This window comes from Chiloscyllium punctatum, chromosome 49 (genome assembly GCF_047496795.1).
Source record: "Chiloscyllium punctatum isolate Juve2018m chromosome 49, sChiPun1.3, whole genome shotgun sequence".
Taxonomy (NCBI): Eukaryota; Metazoa; Chordata; class Chondrichthyes; order Orectolobiformes; family Hemiscylliidae; genus Chiloscyllium; species Chiloscyllium punctatum.
This window is the reverse complement of record NC_092787.1, coordinates 57,203,074-57,227,539: the sequence shown is the minus strand read 5'-3', so window position 1 is coordinate 57,227,539 and position 24,466 is coordinate 57,203,074. Positions and strand designations below refer to the sequence as shown.

The window sequence follows — 24,466 nt, the reverse complement described above, 5'->3', positions numbered from 1 at the left end:
AAAAGGTGTGGTGCTCGAAAAGCACAGCAGGTCAGGGACCATCCAAGGAGCAAGAGAGTCGATGTTTCAAGCATAAGCTCTTCACCAGGAATGTGGAGGGGAAGGGGACTGAGTAATAAATGGGAGGGTGGGGGTGGGGGTGGGGCTGGGAAGGTTTGCTGGGAAGATGGAGGTAGTTGGAGGGGTGATTGTGATAGTCGGTGGGGAGGATGGAGTGGATAGGCAGGAAGGAAGATGGACAGGTGGGACAGGTCAAGAGGGCGGTGCTGAGTTGGAGAGTTGGATCAGGAATGAGGTGAGGGGAGGGGGGATTTGTAAATTAGTGGAGTCGACATTGGTACAATGTGGTTGAAGGTTGTCAAAGTAGAAGATGAGGCGTTCGTCTTCCAGTTGTCAGGTGGTGTGGATTTGGCGGTGGAGGAGTCCCAGGACTTGCATGTCCTTGGCAGAGTGGGCAGGGGTGTTGAAGTGGTCAGCTATAGGGCAGTGGGGTTGTTTGGTGTGTGTGTTCCAGAGATGTTCCCTGAAACTCCCCATGAGTTGGCATCCTGTCTCCCCGCTATGGAGGAGACCACATCGAGAGCAATGGACACAGTGGATGAGCTGAGTGGATGTGCTGGAAAATCTCTGCCAGATGTGAAAAAATCCTTTGACCCCTTGGACGGAGGTGAGGGAGCAGACATGGGTGCGGGTTTTAAACCTCAAATGGTGGCAAGGGATGGTGCTGGGAGTGGAGGGTGGGCTGGTGGGGGGGGGGGGGGGGGTGTGGATCTAATGAGAGAATCACAGAGGGAATGGTCTCACAGTATACAGATAAGGCTGGGGAGGGAAATATATCTTTGGTGGTGGGGCCTGTTTGTAAGTGGTAGAAATGGCAGAATAAAATGTGTTGTGTCTGGATATTAGTGGTGAGGACAAGGTTATATCCTTGCTGCAGTTGGAGGAGTAGGATTCGAAGGCAGAGGTGTGGGAAGTGGAGGAGATGCACTCTAAGACATTGTTGATCATGCAGGAGGGGAAATTGCAGACCTGGAAATAAGAGGCCATCTGGAATATCCGGGAATTGTTCCTCCTGGAAGCAGTTACGGCAGAGGCTGAGGAATTGGGAGCAAGGGATCGTGTCTTTACAGGAGGGATGGGTGGAACGAGGTGTAGTCCAGGTAGCTGTGGGAGTCGGTGGGTTTGAAATAGGTGTCCATGTTGAGTCGGTTGCCGGAAATGGAGATATTCAGGAAAGGGAGGGAGGTATTTGAGATAGACCGAGTGAACTTAAGGTCAGGGTGGAAGGGATTGGTGAAGTTCAACCTCCTCATGGGAGCACAAGGCGGCGCAGATACAGTCATCAATGTAGTGGAGGAAAAGGTGAGGGATGGTGCCAGTGTAACTGCAGAAGATGGACTGTTCCACGTATACTCTGAGGGCCCATGTGGGTGCCCATGGCTACCCCTTTGGTCTGAAGAAAGCAGAAGAATTTGATGGAGAGGATGAGGACCAGTTCTGCTAATCAAAAGAGTGTGTTGGTAGAGGGGTACTGGTTGGGTCAGCGGGGGAGGAAGAGGAAGAAACAAGGGCTTGGAGGCCTTCGCCATGGCAGATGGGGTGTATAGGGACTGGATCCAATGTTGTCCATTCTTTGACCACGGCCATAATAGAGCACTTGTTAGACCACCTGAAGATGAGATGCTGATGCATGGATTACCCAGGGGGTGGGGGAGGGGGTGATGATACTAATGCATGATGGGCCACATGGTTATTACCTAACACCCAGCTGCCTAAACCATTTTCAAGATTAGAGTGCTGCTAGAAAAGTAGTCATGATTTGGAGATGCCGGTGTTGGATTGGGGTGTACAAAGTTAAAAATCACGCAACACCAGGTTATAGTCCAACAGGTTTAATTGGAAGCGCACTAGCTTTCGGAGCGACGCTCCTTCATCAGGTGATTGTGGAGGGCTCGATCGTAACACAGAATTTATAGCAAAAATTTACAGTGTGATGTAACTGAAATTATACATTGAAGAATTGATTGTCTGTTAAGCCTTTCATCTGTTAGAATACAGTGATAGTTTCACTTCTTTCATGTGTAAATCACAAAACCCTTTTTTTTAAAGTTGCATTCTCGGGTTAGCTGTTAACAATGGTGATATCTAGACAATATGTTGAAGGTGTTAGCCCCCTGTGTTCTCTGTCTATGACCTGATGTTTAAATTGATTCTAATCTAAAAAATGAGATAACAGAGTTTTACATAAATTCATGCAGTTTTTGAGCTCAGAGTTCTACATGAATGTATACAGTTTTTGAGCAAAGTGGAATCTAACTTAAACATCAGGAGATAGACAGAGAACACAGGGTGCTAACACCTTCAACATATTGTCTAGCTATCACCATTGTTAACAGTTAATCGGAGAATGCAACCTTAAAAAAAAGGGTTTTGTGATTTACACATGAAAGAAGTCAAACTATCACTGTATTCTTATGAAAGGCTTAACAGACAATCAATTTTTCAATGTATAATTTCAGTTACATCACACTGTAAATTTTTACTATAAATTCTGTGTTACGATCGAGCCCCCCACTATCACCTGATGAAGGAGCGTCGCTCCGAAAGCTAGTGTGCTTCCAATTAAACCTGTTGGACGATAACCTGGTGTCATGTGATTTTTAAGCTAGAAAAGTACAGCACGTCAGTCAGCATCCGAGGAGCAGGAACATTGATGTTTCGAGCAGCAGCCCTGCCAAAACCAGTTCCTTTGTAAGTGTCACCAAATGTTAATTCTGGTTCTATTGCAGGATTCTTGGCTTTGTACCTTGGGAAAATTGGAATGTACAGTCATTCAAATGGTTCCTGATCTTTAATGTGTCATTCTGGATAAATACTGAGGAAAGGCCTCATAGTTCTTGACAAGTGTGGGACAAAATTAGCAGGTTGTACCTTAGGCTATCTGTGTATCAGGTTAATGCTGGACCAAAGTGTTATAGATTAGATTACTTACAATGTGGAAACAGGCCCTTCGGCCCAACAAGTCCACACTGTCCCACCGAAGCGCAACCCACCCATACCCCTACATTTACCCCTTACCTAACACTACGGGCAATTTAGCATGGCCAATCCACCTGACCTGCACATCTTTGGACTGTGGGAGGAAACCGGAGCACCCGGAGGAAACCCACGCAGACACGGGGAGAATGTACAAACTCCACACAGTCAGTCGCCTGAGGCAGGAATTGAACCCGGGTCTCTGGCACTGTGAGGCAGCAGTGCTAACCACTGTGCCACCGTGCCACCCAAAATAAGGCTAATAGTAAGTTGACCATTGATTCTTTCAGATCAGCCAATGTAGCATGTTTGTAGCATGTGAAAGCCCAAAGGATGGAGACAGAGTAATCTTAAAAATTGTTTGGAGGATTAAATGTAATGAAACCCAGCAGTTAGTAATCTGAGTGTCTTCTTAAAATATCAAAGTTCAATGTTTCCAATTGGTCACAGGTACAAGTGAGAAATCTTGCAATGTTGGTTTAAGGCATTCTGGAGCATGCATATTTAATTTAATCATGTATACATTGTTTTGTGCTTCAATGAAGGGAAGTATCACCTGCCTCAATGTGAAGATTGCTCATCTCCACCAAATAAAAGAGAGTTGGACACTCACCTGATGATTCAATCAATATTTGTCCATGTTATTTTAAGACTACTAACCCTTGGTTTTAACACTTTGACAGAGGGCAAGAGCATCAGATGGTGCACATGGGGACCCTGGAGAGAAAGGAGATGTAGTAAGTATCAAGAGATTTCCTTGAAAAATATCACTTTTGCTTTTACTGTTATTTGTGCACAAAAGCCTGATAACATTTTCATATAAAACTGAAACGGCAGGATTACATACTGAAGATTTGCTCACAGCCTCTCTGTGGGAGATTTGCATGGGAACTTATTGTAAATTGTATGATAAGATGTGCAGAACCTTCTACAGGATATCTGTGACAAGTCTGATCAAGGTAAGCAGCAGTATATCATCTTAACTAACCAGACTGAAGAATTGATAATGAGCAATGCTTTGTCTGAGCCAAGAAATATCAGAATATTTAATTCAATATTTAGTCACATGCAGGAAGAGACATGGACAATGAAAGAAAGATTGGATTTTGAGAATGAAGGTTTAATAAAAACAAAATAAGAAATAATTTACTTTCATAACCTTTAGTTATAATTAAAACTTGAAGGAATCAACCTCACACTTGATCTATCTGTACTGCACTCAGAATAAAACTTCATTTACTTAGGTACATGTGACAGTAATAAATCAAATTAAATTACGTTTGTAAAAAAAATCATATTCAGTCCCAGAGATGTTATTTGATATTCATTAAGACTTACTACAGAATTAAAAGGATATTGTACTTACACCAGAAAGCTCAAGACTGAAATTATTGGTGAAATCCAGCCCATTATCCACAATGTTCTTCAAAGTATTATGTTTAAACTTCCTATTGTTATCTGTGCATCAAAATTCAAACAATTGTAAATTTCCAGTATGAATCATGTGAATAAAAATAATCTTTAAAATATTGATCACTGGAAATGTGTGATTCAAAGATTTACATTTTGAAAACACAAAAGCTTGTTAAGTTGTGAACACATTTGTTGTGTTAATAATAATTAATGAAGCTAGAACTGTTGCAAAATTAAAGTGGCTCTTTTTAAATGCACAAAAATTAATTAAATTTGCCACATTAAGTAAACTTATGTTAATTTTCCAAACATCATTCCACTCATCATATTGGAAATTTAGTATACAGCATTCCTTCTAATGTTTTTGTTCCTTGGCGTGGACCTCTGGGGTCCATGCATGGCAGTGATTTCTGGAACAGGAAATTAAAACTGAGATTCACGTCAGCACACTGACTGCCATAAACAGAACATCATACAGCTGGGAGGAAACATTGGAAGTGTCTCAATGCAATGTTAGCAACAAGGGTGGTCCACATTGATTGTCTCTTATACTGCATTGATTGCGGATTGCCCACATTTCAGCAAAATAAACTGTTCATTTAAAATTAGGAAATGGAACAGGGACAAAGAATAGTGGACCAGACTTCTAACTGGCATTGGAACTGTTCCAACTGGTACCAGTTGTAGGAAAGTCTACTCACTTAACTGCCCCTGTGTTTTAATGGCTGTCTACCAATGCTGATTACTGGAGCTTCAATCATAGAAAATGATATAGGCTTCAGTGCAGCACAGGACAATTGAAACTATGCTCTTCATGACATCTGAGGAACAGGGGAAACCCATAAAGGGCAGCAGAATATTGAACTGTGAGGTAAGTTTTTAATGAAACTCTTTAGCATTTTATAGGTATTGCATTTCTAAAAGAAAAATCTTTTATTTGTTTTAAATATTTAATATTATCACTGACTAATTTTGTACTTTATATTTATAACATTGAATGAATTGTTATTTAATAATTCTAAATGTATGAAGCCTTGACTATTTAACAATCAATGTTATTTATACATTCTTTGACAATGTGTGTCGGTGAGTGAAGTAGGTGGCAAGAAGACAGGGGGGAGGTAAGTGATTAAGAGGTTAAGGTGGGACCTGGGTAGACAGGTATCTGAGTAGGATGGAGGTGCATAGGGGGGTAATGTGACAAGTGGGTAGAGTGGCAAGTGAGATGCATTCACACATTTTATACCAGCTGGCTTGCCATAGTCAGGTGGCCCCTACTAAAATTTGCTATCACTATAGTTTTTGAAAACTGTTAAACACAATACTTGGAAGGTGTGTGATGCTGAGATCGAGAGAATATTCAGAGCTGTAAGAGAACTAGCTATTGCAAAAAAACAGCAAGGAAATATTAAAATGACAACACCTGCAACATTGAATCAGAATGGCTGTGAGATTCCCCTTCCCTGCTGTTTTGGGAATGAAAGCATATGTGAAACATTATTGAATTTATTCCAGTCTCAGTAATGAAATAACTACGGAATTGCACGAAGAGGATTAGCCAATATGAATGATTTCCCTGTTATCAGTGCTGAAAAAGAGTACTGCAAGCTGTATTGCACCGAAAACTTCCCTCAGAAACGGAGAAATCAAATAAGAGAGATTCTGAACAGATACCTTGAACCCTCTAGTAATGTTGATGTGAAGGATGTTTACTGTTCAGGAAGCTGAATGAAAATAGCAATTTTCTCACCACATTCTAGATGTTATTCAGGAGATATGGGTGGTTTTATATGTTGCTTGGCATTTGCACTGCTCTGGAGGAGTATCAGTTTAGACAGTATTAGTTAGTGATCTTCTTGGAGTGGTAGCTATTGTAGATCATCTGCTAGTCTATGAATGTGGAGACACAATAGATGAAGCTTTTGTGAACAACAGTCTGACTCTAATGCAGATGTTAAAGAGAATTTGTCAGGTGAACCTGAAGCTGAACAACACAGCGATGCAATTAAAGGTCCCTGAAATCAAGTGCACAAATCATTTCCAGAAAGTGAAAGGATTTCTCCTGGATCTTAACTTGATGAGAACCGTAGCAAAAATGCAGCAACTAACAGATACAAACACAGTGCACTAATTGTTGGATTCATGGACTGTCCAGCAATGTTCTTGCATAAGTTGTCGTGAGAGTGTAAACATTGACACAAGCTTATTACTAAAAATATGCAGTTTTGCTGGGATATAGGATAAGAAGCAGCTCTCTGTCAAATAGAAGAATTGGGAAAACAACTAAACCAGCTCTGAAGGTCATAAGATCAGCAGGGACATGAAATCTGAGAGACAAGTTTCTTGCTCTGATGAAATGTTCACCACAGAAGCAACACTCTCCCCAGGAAAGAGCAGAAACCATACAAATTAAGGAAAATTCTTAATGTGGCATGTTGTTAAATGATATGGATGCTCAGGAGATAATGGATAAAATGCATTTGCAGAAAGTGATGAAAATAGGACTGAGTAGAATTGACACAGTTTACAAATGAATTATCATTTTCTTTTTTTGACCATTTAAATTGAGTCACTTATAACTCTAAATGATAGCGCATGCAAGTTATTTTGTGAAAAGGGAGATGTTTAGAGGAATGAATTTGCACAGAGCGTACTGATTGGCTTTGTATAGTTATGAGACCATTACCTGTGATATACATTGCTTTCATTTCATTGTGGCAGTCATTAAGCACAGTGGCCTAACTTTTCTGATGGCCAGTGCCACTATTCCAGCATAGATGAGAGCTGCTCATTGGGACCCTGAGTAACTTCCATGCAAAATGCAAACAAGGACAAGAGGAGGCCATTCAGCCCTTTGAACCTGCTCTGACATTCAATAAAGTCATGGCTAATCTGATTCTAATCTCAACCCTCTATTCCTCATACCCCTGAAAATCTTTAATCCTTATGGTAATCAAGATTCTAAATACCTCTGCCTTAAAAATAATAGAGGGAGACCTTAGTAAAATCCCTTCTCAGAAGTGTAGAGCTCTATTCTTTCATAATAATGAAGGGGAGAAGTGGTAATCTTCATGAGATTGCTACACCTCAGAAAATCCAAACCAATACTTGAAACATTACCAGGGAGCCAGGACAGAGTTTCATCCCTCTAACCTTTCCTGGGTAACTATTGAGCCATAACTCTTCAAAGTCTCTGACTGTGATTTAGAATTGGAGATGCTTTTGTGGATTCTAGATGCTAAGTAATTGCCTAACAGAAGTTTAAACCTCCTGGACAATTTCCTCATTGTTAGCCATGCTAGGACTTCCACATAATCCCAATGCCCATATCCTGCTGCAAGGATTATCTTCCTAACAGAAGATGTAAGACAATCACTGACTTTAACCTGACAGTTTTAAACCAGACCTGTTCGAACAAAGAGCAACATGTAGAATATGACACTGTAATTACCATCATCTTCAGAATCACACTTGAGTATCTCAATGCTGTGTCATGTTGATTCAAGAGGAACTTCTCATAAACCAAAGGTATTTACCAATGTAGATCCAACTTGACAATGGAGCTATCAGAAAATAGTAGTTGAGCACATCCAACTGGTTAGATGAGCTAAATAACATTTTTGTCTGCTGAAGGTGTGATTGTCTCCTTTTTGGAAGTGTCAAGATATTGAAATGATGGAATGACTTGGCACTGTAGAGAGTTGGCATGTGTTCACCCTCACACTTTAAAAATACATTAGAAATCTCAACCATGAATTCTGATTTTCAGAACTCACTCCATCTTATTTAAAACTTTTCTTAAACTGTTTACTGAATTCCTTTTTAAAGACTGTGATTAATCTGGTTTCAATAACCTTCATGCAAAAGTCAGAATCTCATTTTTCTTTTAATATTTATTGCTCCTCTGAAAATTGAGGAAAAACTTTTCTGAAGTTAGACATTTCTGGGTTTGGAAAAAAGAAGGTTTGCTTTACACCTGATGCGCTATATCTGGCCTCCCTTATGTTAACTGGTGGGAGGCATAATGGGAAATGTTTAATTAGCAGCAATAACCTTGACTGTTATGAGTAGAAAATTCATAAATTAGCATAGATTAAAAGTGTATTTTTGCGATGGCTTCAGCCAGTTGGGGTGATGATGGAAATCAGGCAAGACTGAAACTGCAGAATAAATTCAGTAAGTTTGGAAAAGTGAAAAAAAGAAATTAAAATAAAGAATTAAAGAAGGACATCTGTTCTTATTTTGAAAGGTTCACCACAGATTTGGATAATCTATTATTTAATTTCAAAGTTACCCTTTTAGGTGAAATCAGAAAAACTGGTTAGTTGGAGTAATTTGAATTAACAATGGCATGAGCTACAAATTCACAACATTGAGGCAAAGCAGATATAGATGCCTGTACTGACCAAAATCTTGGAGATTGATGGCTATTTTAGTTCTGATTAGATTAGATTCCCTACAGTATGGAAACAGGCCCTTTGGCCCATCCAGTCCTCAACAGAGTAACCCACCCAGACCCATTGCCCTTCTGATTAATGCACCTAACACTGTGGGCAATTTAGCATGGCCAATTCACCTGACTTACACATCTTTGGACTGTGGGAGGAAACCCGAGCACCCGGAGGAAAGCCGCATAGACACAGGGAGAATGTGTAAACTCCACACAGGCAGTCACCCAAGGCTGGAATCAAACCTGGGACCCTGGTGCTGTGAGGCAGCAATGCTAGCCACTGTGCCACACTATCTGTGAAGAAGATTTGGAATATAGTCCCTACTTGTCATTCTAAAGATTATATCATGCACTGAAGAATGTATTGATTTCAACAAACTGCACCAGTTAAGTTAATATGTTTGGAAATAATGTGCAGTAAAGGTTTCACATCGCAAAAAGGATAACTGTCAAGTGGTAACCAACTGGAACCATTGAGTTTCAGAATTTCCATTTTGGCACCTCAGTAAAACTTCTTTTAAAAAAATCACTGCATACTATTTAATAGAGACTTTACAACATTTCACATTGGGTTTTTAGTCAACAAAAGAAATGATGGAATGTCTGATTTATGAACAATGAACTTTGTTATTTTTAGGGACCACCTGGGTTACCAGGAAAAAGAGGATTCCAGGGACCAAGGGGGCCACCTGGAATTCCTGGAATTCTTGGTCATAAGGGTCAGCTTGGAGCAGTTGGACCTGATGTGAGTACTTCAGAAAGATTGAACATGAAACAAATTGAAACCATTTATTTGTCTCTCTCTATTTCACAGACATAAAAATCTATATACCTGTCATTTTTCTTTTACTCACATATGGAAAGAACACTTTTCATGGTTTGACCTACCTACATCCACACTGTGTTGAACTCAGGATTCATGTGCTCCTCACCTTTTCTATTTTTCCTGAAGGCCTCAAAACTGTGGGTCAACTTATCCCATTAGACTTCCCTTCTTCCAATTTAAAACCAAAATGTCCTGTCACCTATCCATTATTTTTTGGTTCATTACTTTCATTGAAATCCCAGTCCTGTAGTGTGGGCCTTGGGCATTTTTCTTGAGTTTCTCAGTAAAAGATGACCATAGGAGAGGAGGCAGTAGAGTAGTGGTAATGTCACCAGACTGGTAATCAGAACCTCAGGCTAATGGTGTACATAGCAAATCGTGTACTTTGAATTCATTAACAATCTGAAATTAAAAAAGCTATTCTAATGGTGGCCACATATCAATTGTTGTAAAATTCCATCTCATTTACTAATATCCTTTAGGAAAGCAACTCTGTCTTTCTTACCAAGTCTGGCCTGTGTGTGATTCCAGACCCACAGCAATGTGGTTGACTTTTCTCTGAAATGACTCTATCAAATCCTTCAGACCAAGGAGCAATTAAGGAATGGGCAAAAAAATGCTAGCACAGCTATTGACAACCACATCTTGTGAATGACTGAAAAGAAACACAGATTGGTCAAGTATACTTCACTCAAAGTTATCTTGTGAGGGGAAAAACAATATTTCATACCTAACATTATTGAATATTCATTTAAAAGCTTTTGTTTCCCCACGATATAGAAATTAGTATATGGTATCATTGTTATGCAGGTTGGTCATTAAGAGCAGAATTGTCTCAAATGTTACATTTTGTTTTGCACATAATTTTTTTTGTACTGAATGGTTGAGAAACACATATTGAATATTAAGTGGATGGTGAAGACCTATGCTCTGTTCCAGTAATATGTCACTAATTCAGAATTTTTACACAATATTCTATGCAGAACAGCAAGAATGGTCCAATTCTGCTTCATCAACACTTTAGCTAAGAAGGACAATTGCAGGAACGTAATTTCTCCCTTGACACATTGCATTTTGCAAAGTCAAGTCATGAAATTGGAAGTTTCTCTGCAATACATTTTGATTCAAATTTCCATATATGCAAACAGCTTTTGATTTTAGAAGAGAGGTTGAAGTTCGGTAGAAATCCAACAAACCTCTTGTTGAAATTTAATCCCAAAGTGTGTGTTGAGGATGGAAGGTTTAATCTACCCAGTTCAGTTAGATAAATTTTAGCTCATATGAATGGCAATTATGATCAATTGTTTCCTATTTTTTATTCAGTTATGTTGTTATTTAAAGAATATTGAGTCTGTAATATTTTGATGCACTGCATGCTATTTCCTCTCTTTGAGAAAAATGTGTAGTTTGACATTTAGTTAATATTCACCACTTGTAACCATTATTTCAGGGTGAAGATGGAGTCATGGGTCTTAAAGGACAGCAAGGACCTGTAGGACCCAAGGTCAGTTTCAAAATCAGTGAGAAAACCTGTAAGTCTGTGTTTTTAGTGACCGTGTAGTATTAAAGACAGTTTGAGTTCAGCTCTATTGTTTGCTCTACACTATTATTGAAATTAATTGCTTTGGAGATTTTCCCACTAGTGCACTTTGTTGGAACAGTTGAAGAAATCTCAGAAAAATTGTGCTAATGTTATTCAGTGAAGTTATGGAAGACAAACAGGACAAAATGTAGGAAGTCACATTACTGTGCAGATTGGTCAAAATGGATTAGAAAAATTCAACAAATCATGAATCCATGTGCAAGAATACAAAAGATTGTCAAGTATGTGAATTGTGGTAATAATCTTGTCCCTGTCGATCCGATGTATTATACTTAGTTAAAAACCCAACTCATCACCACCTAGGTAATTGAATATATTATCACTCATTTAAAAAATGCATCTTATTGCATTTTTCTTTACCAATTCTGACAGTATGATATTACCAGAATTATTTTGTAGTTTACACATGGTGTTAGTCTGGCAAATATGTGCTTGTTTGACTGTAGGGTTATGCAGGATTTGTTTAGTGGAGCAGGTGAATTACAATGATTAGAAGATAAGTCAAGGATTCATTTCAAGAAATCCTTGTTAGATTTAATTTGTCTGATATACAGCGCAAACCCTGTACATGCACACTACATTCACCCACTTTTCAAAAACTCAGAAATGAATCAGGAAAATGCTGGGTGCACTCAACACACGTATCTGCCGTAATGTTTTGTGCTAGGGAGCTTGAGTTCACATCAGTGAACATCAATGCTTAGAGAATCTCAGTGTAATTAGTGGCGCTTCTAGAATTTAATGGGCTATCAGATTGTAGTTTACCAACACAGAAGCATGTTGAGGTAGGTCACCCTCCAGTTATGGGGTTGGCAATGACAGATTTACCCCAACATTTCCCATCAAAGAATCAGCCTTTTATGTTAACCATCAGTACCTCCTGAATATTACCGAGCTTAAATGTCAGGTTTGTTCCAACTTCCCATCAGATGGGATCAAATCCAACATCTCACACTTGTTTCGATTTTTTTTCTCCCTTAATTAGACAAGAGAATAATTACTATTCCCCGATTAAACAAATTAAAATTATAAGCATATAAATAGCATTAAGCAAAATTGTAAGGTAGTATCAGAGAAGGGATTGGCAGATGAAGTATAAGGTGGACAAATGTGAATTTGTTCATTCTGACAGCAAGAATAGGAAAATAGTGTACTATTTAAAAGGAGAGAGATTGCAGGATCTAGTCATGAAAATGGATTTGATGGTCCAAGGTTATTATGCAGGTGCAGCAAATGATGAGGACAGGAACTGGAATATGATCGCAAGGAAGTTTCACTGCAACTGTATGGTGATTGGTGAGACTACACCTGGAGTACTGTGTCCAGTTTTGGTCTCCTTGTTTGTAAAAAAAAGTAGCTTAGAAGCTATTCAGAAAATATTCACTTGATTTGAATAAAGTACAAGAATAAGAAAAAGTTTGGAGGGATATGGACCAGGAGCAGGTTGATGGGAAAATTTAGCTTGGGATTATGTTCGGCATGGATTGGTTGGACCGAAGGGTCCATTTCGATGTTGTATGACTCTGACTCTTTCCTGGGATGGAAGCCTTATCCTGTGAAGAAAGGTTAAATTGGTTAGACCTGTATTGATTGACATTTGGAAGAATAAGAGGAGCTCTTAATAAAATATTCCATATGTTGAGGGGACTCGATAGGGTGGACATTAGGAGGAGGTTTCCTATTATGCGGGAGACCAAAAATGGGGGATATTGGTTCAGTATAAGAGACCTTCCTTTTAGATCTTTTTATCTCATAGAAGATTGTCAAAGTGAGAAGATAGTGGAGGCTGGGCCTTTAAGTTCAATCAAGACTTGGTCAGATAGATGTTAGGCAGACAAAGAAGTCGAAGTTTATAGGACTGGGGAAATAGGAAAGTTGGGCTGCGATCAGTAGATCAGCCATGATCTTATTGAATGGTAGAGCAGCTCAAAGAAAAAGATAGCCGACTCTGCTTCTATTTCCTAGGTTGCTCTAATATACGTAAAAATAAGTCATAAGACTCAGAAGGAATTTACAATCTCTCCAAATGCTGTTTCTTTTTTGTTATCTATCTCAGGGCAACAGAGGATCTGATGGCCCCAAAGGAATTCAAGGATCCAGAGGGCACAGGGTTTGTATTCTTTGGAAAAATGCTTTGAATGGGTAAGCAGTTATATGTTGGGAAAAAGCTCTACTCTATAGATGATATGTAACACATCATATACTGTGTATTATAAAAGAACATTTTTGCAGCTTTCTATGTGGCTGTTTATTAGACAGCCTCTTTCATCATCAGAGCCTGTGATCCCACTTTTCCATGTGCTCTATCCTTCCTTGATATTGAAGTCTGTTCCACTAATGCTGATTTTGTGATGAGACAAATTTTCTCAATAGAGAGAGAGAGAGAGACAGAGTTAATGTTTCACATCAATAACTCATTCTAATGAAGGGTCATCAGAGGATTTTACCATGAATTGTGAATGTCGGAGGTTAAGGCTGAACTTTAGAAGTTTATAAAATCATGAGGGGCATGAATAGGGTAAACAGACTCCTGGGGTGGGGGAGTACAGAACAGGATACTGATTGAGGATGATCATAACGAATGGTGGTGCTGGCTCGAAGGGCAGAATGGCCTACTCCTGCACCTATTGTCTATTGTCTGTAGAGGGCATAGGTTTAGGGTGAGAAGGGAAAGGTTTAATAGGCACCTAAGGGGCAACGTTTCCACGCAGAGGGTGGTGTGTGTATAGAATGAGCTGCCAGAAGGAGTGGTGGAGTCTGGTACAATAACAACATTTAAAAGGCATCTGGAGGGGTATATGAATAGGAAGGGGTTATAGGGATATGGACCAAGTGCTGGCAAATGAGACTAGATTAATTTAGGATATCTGGTCGGCGTGGGCGAGTTGGACTGAAGGGTATGTTTCCATGCCGTACATCTCCATTACTCTATGAAATTCACAATGCTGCTGTTAGCTAGGCTTGCACTTGTCCAAAAGCTTTCAATTGTGTTTTTCACATCAAGTTACTGCCAACCAAACAACATGGCATCCTCTTCAAGCTATCCCATTGTAAACAGTACTTTATTGAGCACTTCTGTTTCCTGGTACTTTCCAAAAAATACTTATCCAAAATGATGCAACAGTTGAGAATACCTTGCTGAAGTGAACAGATTTTCTGACACTCATCAGTCTGCAGTCTCTTTTGAACAATTATTTCAAGTGATTTTTTTTAAACAGGGGCGTATAGGTCAGCGAGGATTAGTCGGATTACCTGGACCAGCAGTAAGTGAATTTACTGAGAGTTACTTTGTTGAAATTTACATATGTGGGAGAGTGTGGGTGACAGTGACAAAGCAAGCATAAGTTCAAAATGGTCAGAGAATCAGTCTTTTGGCCCATAAACTGATTCTAATAACATCGTCCCATGTGTTATTTGACAACAGATACATTTTAATAGCATACAGTAAAATCTCAAATTCAGTGATGACAAAATGATTTTAGAACTATTATATTATCATTTGATATATCGTAGTTGAAAAGTTTAGTTTTCTAATCACAATCAACCATTCAGTAAGAATCTCTGACCTTAATATAATCAGTTTATCACAATTGTAAATCTAATTTCAGGAAGGGCTATTTACAAATAAAATATATTTATTTCTGGCTCCCTGCACAGGTTTGAATAATTAGGGTGGTATCCTGCAATAAAATTAACAAATGAGACCCAATCATTGTGAATTCAAAGACTCTGCTTTGTTCAGATTGATGTGCAGGAAGTTATGAATGTTTGCCAAAGTGACTGTAGCAGAATAATTCTAGAATCAGATCTCTTTGAGTTCATGACCCTTCTAAAGCTAGGGGGCATAAATCCCTCTCCAGGAAACTATCTTATACTTGTTTTGAGTTCACATGGGCTGCAGAAAATCTCCAACCAACTGCAAAAGCATGTCTGAGAAGTTTCCATTTGCTTTTCTTTCCAAACTCATGGAAAAAGATGTAGTTAAAATCCATCTTTCAATAATAGAATAAAATTTACCATGACATCTGTACTTCACCCTATGTGGTTTCCATTTCCAATGAAACCAATAGAAATTAGAATTGGGTGTTGGACAAAACATGACATCGACTGACCAGAATCTTCCTGAGCAGGCAGAGAGGTCTCCTTGGCAAGGTCTGCTGAATTGAATGCCAATCAGGCATTGAGGAGGCTGACCCGAGTGGGCCTTCACCTGGATTTAGCACCCTGGAGGTGGAAGTCCCTCTTGATGCTGGCCAGTTAGAAGCTTAGCAGTTCCGTGGAGGAGGCTCGGGAATGCTGCCAGAAGGGCACCCATAATTTTGGAGGACCAATGTGGAAGTGATATGCATGGGATATTGGTTTCTGGAGATGGGACTTGCAGGGAGAAAAGTTCAGGGGGGGGTCCAGAAACACAAGCAATGAGGCTCTCAATTAATCGAGGTGGTACAGTGGCTCAGTGGTTAGCACTGTTGCCTCACAGCACCAGGGACCTGGGTTCGATTCCAACCTCGGGTGACTGTCTGTATGGAATTTGCACATTCTGCCCTTGTCTGCGTGGGTTTCCTCTGGGCGCTCCAGTTTCCTCCCACAGTCCAAAGATGTGCATGCTAGGTGAATTAGCCATGCTAAACTATCCATAGTGTTAGGTGCATTAGTCAGGGAGAATGGGTCTGGGTGAGTTACTCTTCGGAGAGTTGGTGTGGACGTGTTGGGCCGAAGGGTCTGTTTCCATACTTTAGAGAATCTAATCTAAATAACGTCCTGCCCTATGTCCGGTGTATTGATGAGGCTCTGATTGCCTTTAATTAGGAACTCCCCCTGCTGTAATATAAAGTCTGCATAACCAACCACTGGTGGCTTCTGGCTGGGATAGGGTGCTGCCACCAACCCTCCTCCTTGTGCCAGTCTGAGGCACTGTTCAGTAGTACATGGTGGAGGATAGGTCACAAATAAATCTGACCAGAAGAGGCTCTTGTCTTTGAAAAGAAGATGTACCTTACTTCATCTGAACACCAATTCCAGCTTACATTAACTCTTAGGTGTAATAACCATGATTAACATGCCACATTGGGACAGGCGCACCTGCAGCTGGGTTAATCCACGCACACGAGGGCTGATGACCTTAAGTGGTCTTTACAAAGCAACTTATGAGTCTTAATTGGCAGAAGGACAGGAGGGCTGACCATGGCTCTTTTCACATAGAACATAATTCTGGTGGAGGCAGGAAGGTTTTGGTAAATCAGTGCCCCACCTAGTTAAAACAAAAACTTCTGGAGAAACTCAGCAGGTCTGGCAGCACCTGTGGAAGAAAGCACAGTTAACATTTAAGGTCTTGTTCTTCATCAGAACCTAATTAAGTTGCCTTTTCTCCTCCAATCTCATTATCTCTGGGAGCATAAAATTCTGCCCCACTAATGTCTAATCTGAGCTCTCTCTCCAAGTTGACCTTCAATCCTGTTTTCTCCTATTTCAAAACACAAGCATCAAGAACAGAGCTATCTTTACACACTAAACATTAATACATGTAATTCCTTTTATGGCTAATCTTAGTATGGCAAGTCCAAACACATAGACTGACTAGAAAATGATAGTGATTCCACTTCAAAAGTAATCACTTGCTATATATTAACATACATTATCTTACCATTGAGCTTTCTTTTTAGTTTAGCCACATTGATTCCAATTTCATCAAACAGTATAGACACTTTCATGATTCAAGAATACCGTTCTTAGCTTTTTAAATTATGTTCAAGTATTAATCATTAGTATGTCTTAGCTATTTTATTCTCCTGCTTCATATGCAGTTTGATTTAAAATATCTTTTCGTCTCTACAGGGATTAAAAGGCCAGCAAGGAATACCGGGTCCTGAAGGAAAGCCTGGTACACAGGTTCCCATTCTGTACTTTTAATACAGATTACAACCATTTTACATTCTTTTGTATTTAACTTTCACTTGTTATTCGCTTGTTTTGTGTTGTGGACAAAATATAGTTTGGTTTCCATTATAGACTTTGTTTTGGGACTGTTCAATTCAATCCCATATGTGTATGGGCCCAGAGGACAAAAAGTGCCTGGATAATTTTGTGCTTCAAATCTGAAAAAAATTACAGATGCTTCCCAGTATCCAATAACAGACATAAAGTGTTGAATTAGAGAAAGCATTGTGAAATAAATGATTTTCTGTGAGATGTATACCAGTGAGTAAGATCAGTTCCATATAGTGGCGCACACTCTGTCAGCTACTGATCTCATCTGGCAGAATTCTTTTGTTTATTTTATTGGGATTTTCCAGTCCACAGACATTTCAATTCTTTCTTAAGTGCCTAATATTAATGCCCATTGCTTAGAAACTTGTGTGTATGACAGAACTCACCCTGGGACAACATGAGTATCTTAAATGTGCAAGTAAGACTTTAATATTATGGTGCTGAATTCAGATTTCAACGCTTAGATGTTTATCCCAACTGACTCTGATTACATTCTTAGAATTTTTGAAACACAAGGCTTAGTTGTTTTGTTGGACAGATTTCAAATCTTCGAGCATTGGCATCTTTACAGAGAAACAGAGTTATTCTCCCACCTTCATTTTACTTCAGGTATCAAGTGTTAACAGTTTTGTCCAGACATTGAAAGTTCACTCAACTGATACCTGGGATGCAAGGGAATGGGGCAGGAATGAGGAAGGGTTGGTCAGGCTGGGCATGTATGAGTGGGAGGTGATGTTATCAAAACATTCAAGATCTTGAGGGCACTTGACAAGGTGGATGCTGGACGGATTTTTCCTCTTGTGGGAGAGAGGGCAGAATTTAAGAAGAGAGGGTCTCATACTTAAGATGGAAATGAAGAGTTTTTTTCTCTTTCAGAGGGTTGTGTGCATTTGGAATTCTTTTCCGTAGAGAGCATTGTAGGTGAAATCGTTGAATATTTTAAAGGTAGAGATACGTATGATTCTTGACTAACAGTGGAGGGGGGACAATGTTTATCAGGGGTAAGCAGGAATGTGAGGTTGAGGCCACAATCCAATCAGTTGTGATCTTATTGAATGGCAGACCAGGCTCGAGGGGCTGAATGGCCTTCTCCTGCTCCTAACTCATACATTGATATGAATACCTCAGTTCGAAACCAGTTGCCAGCCAAAGTCCATCACAATTCACATAGTTTTTCTTTTGGCTGTAGGTTAACTAGTCAGCAAAACTTAGTATATATCCAGCATTCAGTCAAATGTGTTGTGAATTAAATAGATGGAGTTAAGGCAAAAATTTAATTATCATCTGGAGTTGTTGAAAAGAAGAATCTGCAATGGAAATTGACATGTACTTTATTACATGAGACAATGTAGGACAATATCCCCTCTTAATGTTTGTTTGCTCTCACAGGGTACATCTGGAATTCCAGGCGATACTGGGAAGAGGGGGCCATGTGTAAGTTTCTGTGTTTCACATTACTACATGTATGGTCTATCCTGTATTAATTCATTTCTACCCTGGAACTTCCAGGACTATAGATTTCTACTTCATTCTCTTCTCTCTCACTCCTAATTACTGTATGGTCCCTTTGGAATTGGTATCACAGGCAGTCAGTGGAATAAGAGGGCTGCTGGCAGAGGGTCCTGGCAGAGTACAACACCACTCAGACATTAGGGGATTTCTGAATCAGCTGTCTGACAATTACTGTACCTTTCAATCTTCAGACTTGGTGAGTGTTAGATTAGATATCCTACAGTATGGAAACAGACCTTTTGGCCCAACAAGTCCACACTGACCCTCCAAAGAGCAACCCACCCAGACCCAATCCCCCACCTTATATTTACCCCTGACTAATGTACCTAACACTATGGGCAATTTAGTATGGCCAATTCACCTGATCTATACATCTTTGGACTGTGGGAGGAAACCAGACCAAACGCACACAGACAAGGGAGAATGTGCAAACACCACACAGTCACCCGAGACAGGGATCAAACCCGGGTCCCTGGCGCTGTGAGGCAGCAATGCTAACCACTGAGCCACCGTGCTGCCCATTGCGTTAATAGGTGCAACAGTGTGTCCATTTATCCAACAACACTGTATTTGTGAATGACCAATCATTTTAAGACCTATCAATTTGAGCTGAACTTCAATGTGAAAAGAAACATGCAGAACAGAAGTAGCCTATGTTATAACATAGGAATCAGTTGTAGATATTGACTGAAAGAATTTTATATCCATAAACTTAATTGCAGCCTTTAGAAGCTGAGAAAGAAAATCACTCCTGTAAGAACATTTAGAATAGGAATATATAAGGCTTTAATGATTCACTGTAGCTGATAGAGAGAGTGTGTGTGGGGTTGAAAAACTCACATCAGTATTTGTTTTGATGCAACTAGGTAAAATTGGAGCTCAGGGAAGGAAAAACTGAAGCAGGACTGGTTTGGTGAGGCTAGCTATTGATGGATAGCTGGAATTCTATTTGTGAATGAGTACTGAAGTGTAGCATTGGAGTCCAAGGGAGCACAGACCCAGGAAAGAAGGTTGATTGACCAAAATGGGAGTCCTTTATTAGGGCAGTCCATAACAGAGCAGCTCTTGAGTGGGATCAACAAAAATGGAAGAACTATGATTCCTTGTGAAATTTAATGAGGCTTGATTACCCACTATGTCATTAGTGTCTAGCAGAAATTGCTGAGAAATCTTTAGAATCAGTCTTGATTACATTTCTTATTTGATGAGATATTTTCAACTGCAGTCCATAACCCATGTTAGTCATATGTTAATTCTAGCTTCCAAAAAATAAGTTGTAGATGTATTATAGATTGTACTGCAGCTTTACACTGTTATAGCACAGTTAATTATCATTTGTTCAAAACCATGGAATCTTATGGCTTTATTTTCTTCATATGTTCTCTGGATCTCTCCTTTTGACTGCTTTAAACAAAAAGCTACCAAACTCTCATGAGATTGAACAGTAAATGTGTTTGCTTGATTCATAATCATAATACTATTGAAATTTGGTAATATTGCAGTCATGTTAAGCATATAATGTTGTTGGCATTAAAGGTTTATTAATACAAAGTGATAGTGAGGCAACAAAGTTATTGTATGGCTTTAAAAATGCAATGTATTTGTTTTGGTGATAAAGAACGTATAGCTCTATGTAGTTTTGACAAAAGACACTAATGATCAAAGCTTTATGTATCACATTCCTCAGGCCAATTTGCAGAAATACTAAAAAAATGTCACTCAACGGTAGTTCTTGCAGTGTCCATTTCAATGCCTTGACAAATAGGAGTCCAATTGACAACCGTAAGACCAAAAGGAACAGGAGCAGGGAAAGGCTTTTTGCCCTCTTGAGCCTATTCCACAATTCTTTAGGATGATGGCTGATTCATCACTCCTCACACCCGTTTTAATGTCCATTTTCATAATCTTTGAGGCCAGACTGGTCAAGAATCCATCTATCCCAGCCTTAAGGTCCCACAAGGTTTCTGCCCCCATAGCTGTCTATGGCACACATTTCCAAAGATAATCAAGTCTCTGAGAAAAGAAATTAGCGCTGTCCTCTCATACGATATAAATATTGGTTTTCCCTTGTTATTGGCATTCTTGCAAATTGTCCTGATGAATGCAAGATAAAAACTTTGTCAAAATGTGTCCTTTTTCAGCAATACTTTTTTTAATCTCAAAGAATACTACAGTTGCTGTTGAAACTCATTGGAATATTTGTTCATGATGGCAGGGCTTCAGAGGAATAAGGGGTGATCGAGGATCAGATGGACCTCCAGGACCACCTGTAAGGAAATTCACCACTCAAAAGATTTGCTTTGAGTTTGTTATTTAGTCTTGTGACATGTGACACCACAGGCATTTAATATTTCTCATTGTGCAGATACCGGGGTGTGAGAGAAAATCACAATGTAAGGAATATAAATCTCTGATTTTCATGGCTGCATCATTTATGGCTGTAGCTTTTTAATTGCCAAGGCTACAATCTCTGGAATTCCCTCCCAAACCTCTCACTTCCTTTAGATTTCCTTTTAAATCACTTCCTCAATTATACCTCTCTGGCAACTCTTGTTGTCAGGCTTTGACTAGTAATAATTCTGGGAACGTCTTTGGTAAGTTTTGCTACATTAAAGGTGTGATATAAAGACAGGTTTTAAGAAAAAATAAATATTTGCTTTTGGTTTCTTTCATTTGGCAACATTAAGCAAAGTGATTTGAGAACTAGAGAACAATAGAGGAGGTTCTTTAGTAGTGTTAGTTGCAACGTGTATTGTTGAAAACTCAGACATTGAGCGCATTCAAGACTGATATCAATGGCTTTCCCGAAATTAAAGATATCAAGGGATATAGGGTTAACATGTCAAAATAACATTGAAGTAGTAGATCAGCTATGGTTGAGTTGAATGACACAGCTGGCTCAATGGACTGATTGGCCCACTCTTGTTTTTATTTCCTATGTTGGGACAGTTTAATAAAGTCCTGAATTAATTCATGAGCACAATATGGGCATTAAATTCTTATGTGGGGAAACAATAGAATCTTGCTTTGTTTCTGTAACTGATAGTCAGCTAAAGTAATCATGTTCAAAGTCTGGAGTTCCACTTATTTCAAGTATTTTAAAAATTGAGAAAGCCAGGCATTCTCCCGTATTATGTTAAAAGAAGTCTTTGACGCTATCGATGCAACATAAGTTCTCCTTCTAAGCAAAATGATTTTTAAAAATTTTTTTAAACTACACAATCTGAAACACGTGAGTGCATGAACATGTTTTCTGCGTTGTAAGAACATCATTTTCTGAACTAATGCCAAATCAGAAATTCTAGATCAAGTGTATAGTTTAAATAGTTGATAGTTGATAGTTTAAGGAGTCTCAGGAAAGACAGCAGAATGAATTCAGCATTCTTCAATGAAAGGAAATCTGACTATGAGATCCAAAATAGTATTTAGCAAAGTTAGTGGATATTGTTCCTCTAAGCACCTCTTACTCTTTCTAAATTGTAAATTTACTGGCTAATTCTAATACTCACCATATTCACTTTCACTGCATTGAAATTAAGACAAATAATATCCATTTCCTGTGTCATTCCATCAGAGAATCACAAACAAACTCATTATCTCCCTTAGTTTTCACTTTCTGCAACAAAATGCAAGTATCCCTGTTTGCTTGACAGCCAATTGTAGCCTATGTTGTATGTGTATCTTAGCTTTTGAGAGAGTTTGCCTTTTATGATTGCATGTGCTTTGAGTATACAATGTTGTCATTCTGCTTGCCACTTACTTTGCTGTTTGCACAGAAATCATTAGTTTGCTGTAATATCTGCTTTATAACATTTATGATGAGGTTTACTGTTTTAAGCTCATGAGAAATACAAATGATCCGATCAATAGCAAGCAAGGGAAATCAAGAATATATTTTCATAATAGGAGAAAGTGAGGACTGCAGATGCTGGAGATCAGAGTCGAAAGGTTAGGCACTGGGAAAGCACAGCCGGTCAGGGAGCAACCTGAGGAGCTGGGGAATCGACATTTCAGGCAAAGTCTCTTATATCAAGGTCTTATGCCTGAAACGTCGATTCTCCTGCTCCTCAGATGCTGCCTGACTGGCTGTGTTTTTCCAGCGCCACACTGTTTGACATATATTTACATAATCCCCATTTTAAAACAGGGAGCAACATACCTCCTGAATGAATTTAAAATGTTCAAACAACTTCAAAGTTTTATGCAGTTTCTAGATTTGTGTATTCAACACAGAAAGTCAAGCCATTAGCATTTGCTTTGCAATTGGGAACAAAGCTGAAGACTTAAAAGATCCCCAAAATATTTAGACCATTGGAAGACCAGTTGAGAGTAGAAATAAAGGACATTAGCAGAGGCAATGCCTTGAGAACAAAAGCCATTGCAGTTACAAAGAGCTGTGCTCCAATCCAAACACACTGTACAGAAAGAGTATCTTTAAACTACAAGAATAATCATCTGGGATCCCACGAGAAGTGCATACGTGAAGTGATCAAGTAAGTTGAATCTAATCATGTACACAACAAAACAAAGGTTAGTGAACACATGCTTCACACAATCAATCTTGTGAAAAACATCAATATCATCACATGGTCCAAAGTATTAGATTTAGATTTCAACCTTTATTGTCACATGTATTCAAGTACAGTAGTTTAGGAGCACAGTGAAAAGTGTATAATGTCACCACACATGGTACCATCTTAGATACAGAGCTACCTAGAACAAAATAACATAGGCACAAGGTAGTAAAAGAAACAGACGAAGCCTGAAGGCAGCTAATTATTTCTTCCCCCAACTAGTATCTACAAGTTGTTGCCTTTAAATCATTAAGAGACTTTTCTGTTAATGACCTCTCACCCTGTGTGTCCTGCAAAGATCTGAAGGAAACTGGAGAAGAGAATGAAAGTCCTTGCGAGCCAAAGATCATCTCAGCAAACCCTTTTGACTGGTATTACTGAACTGTGGTTACTCGTCTTTTTACTAGCCAAAGTTCAAATGATCTAGCCTCTTGAAAATTTATGAGTATTCATTATTGGTTAGGATTAATATGGGAGCAAGTGTCAACATGCAAATTCTAAGATACAGGTACCCACAGACATAGGAAGCCATGATGAAACTCACACATGTAAACTTTCAGTGTGCAATGTTTCATTAATTCTGTGCAGTTCAATAATGCTGCATGCAAGTACAATCGATCTGCCTGGAGGTTGCATGAAGTTCTACATCAGGACCAGCAGTTGCAAATATATCAGCATGTCATGACCTGACCCTTGTCACAATCTATAGATTAACTGAAACAGAGACACAGTAGAAACTACAGGAAATTATTCAAGAAACACTTGCAGAACTGAATAATGAAGAAGAACAGAACATTTTGCTTCCTTCTGAATTAATGGAGGTCCAATCTCAGCTTTTGACTATGGTGAGACAAATGAAGGTTCAAGAGGAAAGGCTGATCTATTAGCTCAGGGTAGATTGAAGCTTAAGACTACCAGTTCTGAGATGAGGAAGTCTTAATGAGATATGTCTGCTTAGCTCAACATGATAAATGAAGAGACAGAAAGAGAGCAGGATGAACGACAAGCTCTGTTACATGAGTCTAATGAAAATATTGCCTGTTTACAGGACAATTTGGAGCAAC

General features: G+C 39.1%; 1 protein-coding gene across 3 annotated transcripts in view; it reads left to right on the top strand.

The window, feature by feature from the left end:
• The window catches only part of LOC140469210 (uncharacterized), a 380,785-nt gene that overhangs the window by 274,579 nt on the left and 81,740 nt on the right, over positions 1–24,466 (top strand). For all 3 annotated transcript variants that reach the window (XM_072565525.1, XM_072565524.1, XM_072565526.1), the window contains 8 exons: positions 3,720–3,773; positions 9,537–9,644; positions 11,176–11,229; positions 13,385–13,438; positions 14,547–14,591; positions 17,164–17,217; positions 18,706–18,750; positions 21,044–21,097. In XM_072565525.1, coding sequence (XP_072421626.1) covers positions 3,720–3,773; positions 9,537–9,644; positions 11,176–11,229; positions 13,385–13,438; positions 14,547–14,591; positions 17,164–17,217; positions 18,706–18,750; positions 21,044–21,097 — 468 coding nt within the window. The remainder of the gene's footprint in view (positions 1–3,719; positions 3,774–9,536; positions 9,645–11,175; positions 11,230–13,384; positions 13,439–14,546; positions 14,592–17,163; positions 17,218–18,705; positions 18,751–21,043; positions 21,098–24,466) is intronic.